The following is an 8024-nucleotide window of genomic DNA, read 5'->3' as shown; positions in this document are numbered from 1 at the left end:
ACTTTAACCCAACTAGAGAAATAGTCCCGCAACTTTAACCCAATTTGAGTAATGGTCCCTCAACTTTAACCCAAGTATAGTAATGATCCTTCCAACATAATTCATTTTGGCAGAATTCTGAACGAGTTAACAAAAAAGACCATAGCTATACGTTTTGATGATTTATAGAATCAATGGTTATGAATTTTTAGTTAAAGGACATTACTCCAATTGGGTTAAAGTTGAGTAACCATTGCTACAATTTTCTCTAGAATAAATACTTCAAAGTCAAGGTTGTCTTTTGATTGCATGCTACTAGGAGTAATTTGCTTCTTCAGTTATAGGAAGTGTCAATATTTATTTTTTCTTTCAATACCGACATTTTTATCCTAAGCTACACTAAGAAGAGGTGAAGAGTCTGAACCCGAGATTCAATGGATTTAAGAGTAAGACTCGAACCATCATAACAATTCACCACTTATTTTAAATGACATTGTCGGTTTTCTTTACAATTCATGCTTTAATGGTTTATCTTTGTAAACCAACAAATGTTTCTAAGAGAGAAAAATTATCAATTGCATGAATTATACATAATATTATCATGCGACGAAATTAAACAGGTACCTAATGAACACTTGGGACAAATAAACAGCTATTTTGTGATCTTTGGCAATGTCAAACAGTGCTGGCACCAACCATCTCTTAACAACGAGACCCACGTTTGTCAGGCTATCATTTAACGGATGAAGCAACATACAAATCGGATGATACAGTAAAGTGTAGTATTCTTGTGGGTTTGGGCATGAATTTGTACAGACAGTTCTAAGCATAAATATTCATTACACTGTTAACAGGCCTAATTATAATACTTGTTCACAAAAATCTTTAGGAGAACGAAAATTAGATACGAGAGCAATCAATATTTAAATAACGAAACCAATGTTACAAACTTACATACAAAAATTTGTTGCAACATTATTTTTGTGCCCAGATTTTGGGGGATGAGGTATCTGATATCCCATTCTTGCCAGTTGAACTTGAGCTGCAACTACGTTGGCTTCTTGATATAATGTATTCGTTTTTATCTCCACACGCTCCATGGTCCACTCTCAACAAGAAGTTTTGAATATCCTTAAATTTTGTTAGGACATTATCTTCTCGTTGGAAGTGACACATCAATGGCTAGAGAAAAAATAAGGGAGGGAAAAGTAAAACTCCTCACTTGTCAGTCAGACCATGTAAAATCTTCTTCATCAATTTCATCGGACTTCAAGGGATTGCTAACTTCAGCAGCAACAGCTTCTTGATCTTGAACTTCAGCAACATCAGCTTCCTGATCTTGAACTTCTTCCGACTCGGGTTTCTCCATTCGCTCCTGCAAGCAATAAGAAGCAAATTACTTTTTATAGGAAGAAAAAGAAAAGAAAGGAAAAGAAAGGCAAATAATAGAAAGAGATGGAAAAGCATGAATGATTATAAGTTATATTTATAATTGAGCACAAGCTGCACCAATCATCAGTTAAAAATCTAGACGAAGATTGCAAATACATGATCCTTTCACAGAGGAGGTCGAAGGGCAAGAGAGGCATGTCAACGAGTCATACAAGTTCCCGTATTACACATCCAACAGGTTGGTTCTATGAACAGATTAAAAAGCATAAATCAATAAAGTTGCATAATCGAAGATCAGTCAATTTGAAATTTCATCTAGATCCTTTATTTCATGAATAAATCCTAGATCATCGGCAATTCCCATATGCAAATTCTTCCATTTGACATCCTACCTACCACTGGAGAATTACATCATGAAGGTCTAAATATAAAATAAATACCTACAAACACTAACATTAGCATCTCAGCAGAAGAGAAACAAAGAAAACACAGAAAATGCATACATCGGTATCCCGAGTCTGCTCTCTTAGTCCTTCCTCCTTGCTTGTCATGTCAACTGACTCATCTGCATTAGATTCCTTGTTTGCCTGAGCAGCTTGTTGCAGCTTCTCAATATATGAAGTAAATTGCGAATGATCTGCATGAGAAAATCACTTTATTGTACCACTGTATATACAATTTTCCTGCATCCTTCATCACATAGACTCCAATCTCCATTCATATACGACTAAACAAAATAATGAATAGGGAGAATTTCATATGTACAGGTAGGCAATCGATGATCTTGGGTACGGTTCTTAATTCCACCCCACCACCCAAGAAAGGGAGAGATTAAAACAGTAAAGGTCGTACCCAGTGCACAAGGCTCCCGCTTTACGCAGGGTCTGGGAGAGGTGAATGTCGGCTAGCCTTACCCCCATTTATGGAGAGGCTGCTCCCAAGTCTCGAACCCGAGACCTACCGCTCATGGGCGAAGACATTTGCCATCGCACCAAGTGCGACCTCTTGGAGAGATTAAAACAGTAAATATATAAAAAAAGAAAAATTAAGGACTGACCTGTGGAATGAGTCGAGCGACTTAGTACGGCTTCTGAGATGCGTAATGGATGTTGACGCTCTTCCTTCTTGAATTTTAACTTGACTTGATGACGCGTTCGACCAGGAAAATAAAGTTCTTGAATCATAGTAAAATCTGATCCACACTGCTGAATAGCCTAAATCACATGTGAAGGGCAGATTTAGTTTGACCTATTATACAATTAGCTTAATCAAGCATGAAATCTAGTTTTAAGAAAAATTTGGAATCAAAGAAAACATTTCCAAACATGAGCACATCCTAGGGTAGTTAAAAATTATTGGCAGAGATCTACAGATTGATTCCATGTGTTGGTTCCATTATCACCATTCTCTTTGAATTCCCATGATATCCATAAATTTGACCAAGGAGATCATGAATTGACCTAATCATCTAACTTCTAAGTCTGCAGATACCACTAACCTATAATCCCAGTTCTAAGCTGATTGACCAATCCACAAAATGAGAAAGATATGAGATTTTTCCATAATAATTATATGGTATGTCAAAGTTACTTGCAATTGATAACCAGTTAAATGCAGTGAATTTATAGGTACGTTACCTCATAGAACAGTTCTGTGTCCTGCTTAGACCATCTTGCAGTGGGTGCTTTGTCCATGTAAGTTTGGTAATTGAGGAGAGAGGAATTAACATGATAAGTTGCTTGGTTTTCATCAGTGCCATGTTCTGAAGGATAGAACTCTTCATTGTGAGAACCTTCCTTGTGAGAATCACTGTTCGTACTGCAAGGAAAGAATAATACGAAATGTGGATTAATGGACTACATACGACTCCAACAATCATACAAATGATACTCTATTCAGAATCAAGCATGTCAACCTTTGTGTCGTGTGAGTGTGTGTGCATGTGTCTGTCTCTCTGTGCGTGTGTGATCTAAAATATAAGCCACAACAACAATGGCAACAGTTCTTCACAAATAACAGGTTTTACTCGAAGTCAAAGTTCTACGAATCATAAAATATTTTTCAGACTAAAAATTGCCCTATGCTTAGCAGGCTCCCACCCTCCTGTCCTAGAAAGAAAACATAATTATATTCAAGAAATCTGCCATGCCACATTGTTCTAGCCTCAAGTGGGCCCAAATAAAGTTAACAATTGGTGAAAGCATACTCAATCAGAAGGCCCAACTCACAATCATTATATTCCATCATATTAATAAATTGATACTTTCAAACAGTACATCTTGGATAGCCATTTTATACAAGAGACAAATGAAACATCTTTCAACTACTTCATCCTATTCACTTAATACCATCTTTGGACAAATGACATCAAGTGTTTAGAGCTCGTCACACAAAATAGTGCAGATTTTAAGAGTGAATTAAATGTGATCAACATAAAGATCTTGTCATAAAATTTGCACTACTTTGTGTATAAAGATAAGAAATTCAATCAACCATCATCAAGATCTCTAGGAACATAATGATATTGAATTTGAAATTACATAACTTAAACAAGTATGATCAACATAAAGATGTTGGCACTTATGGCTTCTGTATAAGAATTCCAGTACCTTTCATTGGGCTGTCGAGTTGTCAATTTTCTTGCCTCCTTAATCTGCCCATAGGAACAAACAAAGAAGCCAATATCAATGTTGGAAGTGAAACCATATTATACTTCGTCATGTGAAAATTTGACCACGAAAACCAGATGGTACCTTTAACAGCTCCTTATGCTCTGCTAGACGAATGAGATCCTTGAGAGATAATTTATAGGGGTCAAATTCCTCCTCTGGGATTTCAAGCAAAGACTTGTCCACTACAAAAGGTAAGGAAATTAAAATGATGATGGACATCCAAATTTTGTGTCACACAATCTTAGATATCCAGATATTCATTTACCTTGTCTTCTGTTTCTACGAGTTGAATGGGAGAACTTTTTGGAAGCGTCTTTGGTTGACTGATCAGATGCTTCCTTGGTCTTCTTACGCTTTCGAACTGGTTCTTTTTCAGATACTGGTTTCTTGGACTTTCTGGGGGCTCTTTTCCTCTGCGATGTCTCATGCTCCCTATATTCATCAATATTATCCTCATCTTCATTGATCTTAGAATCACTAGAAGGTTCAGCAGTGAAGCTGTCATCATTAGCCTCGTCTGCCAGCTCATCAACTTGTTTATGAGGTACCCGCTTCCTCAGCTGCCTGGATGATGTCTCACCTTCAGCCTTCTCGATTGCAGAAGATTTGCGCTTCTGAGGAAGATCTGATGTAGTAGAAGTGTTTCTATTTCTACTCTTACGACCCTGCCCAATCCAGAAAACAAAGAGAAGCAGGTATCTTAACACATTTAATTTTTATATCCAGTCCCATATGAAATGCATGGACAAATATTATAGTTAAAAAATGTTACCACTTTTTCAGGTGTTCCACCAACATCTTCTGAATGCACAGCATCCCCCAAAATGGCACCATCCGAGTGGTTAGTTTCAGCCAGGTTTTCTGTATTCACTTGGGAATCAGGGGTTGGATTCAGGGTACTAGAATCACCAAGCCTTGGAGACGGGTGATCAATGACATGTCTAGTAGGGAAGGCAGGAAGCGAGCTCTCATTCATGTCACCAGTTTCAAAATGTACCAAATGTCCAGCTTGTGAACCCATGTTAGGCTCAACTTCAGAGCAAGGGATATGAATATTCTCCTTTCCTTTTTTCACTTTGAGCTTGGGTTGATGTTTGCCAGCATGTCGTTCTACATCAACCCAGATTCAATTGAATACCCAACATACAATACGGTAGCCAAAATACAAAATTCAAGTGATTGTGCACATACCGGATGAAATGGCGACATCAGACCCAACATCTAGAACTTCAAAGTCAGAGAAAGCCCCATCTACCTGACACTATACTGCCCAATTAATCAAAATCAATAACTCAACAAGAATCACTTTTCTGTGATAGTGCAGGTCTTTACCTCAGGTTCTATTTCACCCTGTTTGTTAGAAACGGAAACTTCTCTGCAGGACATTGGATCTTGGGTTGTACAATAATCAGAACCAGTTTCAGCTTCTGCAACATCACACACCACAAATGATGAGGACTTGGCAGAACAATGTGTGGTATCATCAAAGTTTTACCATTGAGAAAATTGCCATTTATAAATCATGATTAACAGAAGATGAAGGGAAGAACTTGTCACCTGGTTTGGTAACCGTATTAGCCTTATCACCAGACTTATTGACAGCAAACTCTGCTGGAAGAACAAGTGCTTACAGCAGTCAACAGACAGTACTAATGCAATTTTTAACTGTTTAGAAAAATTTTGCATTTTGCAAAAGTCACCTGTACCCCTTGTCGTTTGACTGATAGAATCATCAAGACATTCCAATCCAGAGAATATGTCTGCATTCTGGAAAACATCATAACTTATCAAAAAGAAATGAAAAACAATGAAACCAGGAAATAGGTAAACACTCTTACCTCCCCCGATGCTTTTCCATCAGAACCTGCAACGTCTGCAGTTGATTCGCAAGGTCCAGTGACCTTCTTGCCATCAGACAATGGAATCTCATTGTTTTCTGATGGCTCTATGCTCCCAACTTTATCTGTTAGTTTACTGTCTCCAACATCAACAGATAGAACACTATCTGAGACAGTGGTAGATAATGTTACAGGTATTTCTGTTATGACAATCGGAAGAGCAGGGGCGGCTGCTGTAGATGCTACCCTGCTAGGCCGTGGCTTTGCCTTGGGTCGAAATCGGCCACCAGCACGAGCTGCAAAAAAAGAAGTTGAAAATCAGTTGGCGATCTCTTGAAGTAATTACAAATGGAAAATATGACAAGTTTTTCGAGTCCTAGATGCATGGCTTACCAGGGACACCAGCAGGCGCAAGAAAAACATCGTCCCAATCCGACATTTCGATTATAGCAGAAGCCTTGTCTTTAAATAAGGTAAGGGAAGAAAACTAACAAAAAAAACAAATTCAGTTCAATGGATACAAATAAATTTAACTAAGTTCTATTTGCAGTCCAAAGTTAAAAAAAAAAATTTTAAAAAAAAAGAGAGAAAGAAGCACAAATTACTTTAATTTTAACCCAAAATTAATGGTGTTTTTATCTTCCAAACTAAGATAATATGATCCTGAATTGGGATAGATCGGTACAGACCAAATGTATACAGATGATCCCATCAGAAACGGGGAAACAAATGAGAATAATTTGATATGGCAATTACCGCATCAGAATAAGACTCGCAATAATACAGCTACAAGCATTTAAACGTATCACTTATATGTATATATAAAAAAAAAAAAAAAAAAAAAAAAAAAAGCATGGTAATACTGGGGAGAACTAACAAACTACAAATTAAGAATTGATAATCTAACCTCAATTGTGATTTGATTCAGCAAAAGCTTAGTAATTCGAAGATAAAATCAAAGTTGGCACACAAAGACACAACTTCAACGAGTCCTCGATTTCAAACTGAATAATGGGGTCGAGTAAATTTGTAAAAATTGATTGTATCTAAATCAAATTAACTAAAAATCAATGAAAAATTCTATCAAAACCCAGCAGATAATCCTTCACACACTAACAAATTATCAAAAAGATTCAATATTCAATCGATCCCAACTCGCAGAGAACTTCAAATCTGAGATAGAAAAGCTTCAATCACTGGATTCAATCAAAAAAATATTGGGATCAATACAAAACAGAACATAAAAACCCTAAATCACTTACCGAACTGAGCTTGGAAGAGCGAAGAGCAGAGATTCCACTGAGAGAGAAAGTCGACGACGATCGCAACAGAGCACATTTGACGATCGAATCGAAGAAAGGGAGAATTTGAAAAACGATCTGCTCACACACAGTGCGGAGTAGAGAGAAGGAAAGAGAGTGAAACGGTCCGGAGCTCTAAAATGGAAACAAGAACTTTTATACCTAGGGTCCGGAAAAGGGCTCGAAACCGGCGGTGGTGTGAGACTTCCTGATTTCGATCTGCTCAACTGGGTGGCGGGTGACCTGCCCTTTGAAGGCCGGTCGACGAGGAGGAGAGCCAAGTCGGTGGCGACCTCGCCAGTGGCCGCACGGCGCCGTAAATTTGAAGAGCAGAGGTGCGACACTGTTCGCCCAAGGAGACAGGAGAGGGAGGGGACGGGTACGGGTCTGACGCTCGGTATTGTGCCAACTGCTGTGCATATGTAAGCAGTTAAATCCTAAATATTAGCAAAAATGTCGCGCTAGATTAGATGGTGGAAGCGACTATTGGACGGATACACGTTTAGGTTTCTGGGGTGCCCTCGGTTCGATTCCTACGATTGGCACAATAAAATGGTTTGGATTTTATGTGAATTTCAATAAAAAAAAATATGTTGAATTTTTTATAAAAATTCAAGTGGTTTTTGAAAGGGAAATTTTTTGAAATGTCATATAAACTTGTACATGACTTGTGTTCAAGATTATTTATGTCATTTAAGATCTTTAGAAGTTCTTTAATTTTCTTTAGTAAAACCTTTAAATTTTGTGTTTGAGGGTATTCATGCGGATTATTGTGTTCGAGCATAAATTCAAGTGGTTTTTGAAAGGGAAAATTTTGGAAATGTCATATAAACTTGTACATG

The 8024-nt window shown here is 37.6% G+C and overlaps 1 protein-coding gene across 3 annotated transcripts; it reads right to left on the bottom strand.

The window, feature by feature from the left end:
• Window positions 1-679: 679 nt before the first annotated feature.
• Window positions 680-7642, bottom strand: LOC126586404 (uncharacterized). 3 transcript variants are annotated; one of them, XM_050251243.1, is made up of 15 exons: window positions 7144-7641; window positions 6275-6368; window positions 5882-6177; window positions 5744-5810; window positions 5601-5654; window positions 5376-5470; window positions 5235-5304; window positions 4816-5153; window positions 4309-4708; window positions 4125-4225; window positions 3981-4024; window positions 3009-3189; window positions 2429-2585; window positions 1875-2008; window positions 680-1354 (listed from the first exon to the last, which is right to left on the bottom strand). In XM_050251243.1, the coding sequence occupies exons 2-15, from the start codon at window positions 6318-6320 to the stop codon at window positions 1205-1207; spliced, it is 2133 nt and encodes a 710-aa protein (XP_050107200.1). In that variant the 5' UTR covers window positions 6321-6368; window positions 7144-7641; the 3' UTR covers window positions 680-1204. The 3 variants fall into 3 exon arrangements, 2 of the variants coding, with proteins under 2 accessions (XP_050107200.1, XP_050107201.1); XM_050251244.1 differs by having other exon boundaries at window positions 5601-5651; XR_007610793.1 differs by having other exon boundaries at window positions 1206-1354; window positions 2429-2619; window positions 7144-7642.
• Between the last annotated feature and the right edge of the window lie 382 nt (window positions 7643-8024).

This window comes from Malus sylvestris, chromosome 10 (assembly GCF_916048215.2).
Source record: "Malus sylvestris chromosome 10, drMalSylv7.2, whole genome shotgun sequence".
Classification (NCBI taxonomy): domain Eukaryota; kingdom Viridiplantae; phylum Streptophyta; class Magnoliopsida; order Rosales; family Rosaceae; genus Malus; species Malus sylvestris.
Note: the sequence above shows the minus strand (reverse complement) of the source record. Positions and strands in the feature narration are given on the sequence as shown.

What these genes read in the sequence shown, in the direction of transcription:
- LOC126586404 (XM_050251243.1), bottom strand. Translation starts at nt 6,320, where the DNA reads ATGTCGGATTGGGACGATGTTTTTCTTGCGCCTGCTGGTGTCCCTG. An exon ending in ATGGAAAAGCATCGGGGGAG is followed by an intron (nt 5,811 to 5,881) that starts GTAAGAGTGTTT and finishes GATGTTTTCCAG; the next exon opens with AATGCAGACATATTCTCTGG. An exon ending in TCAAACGACAAGGGGTACAG is followed by an intron (nt 5,655 to 5,743) that starts GTGACTTTTGCA and finishes TTGTTCTTCCAG; the next exon opens with CAGAGTTTGCTGTCAATAAG.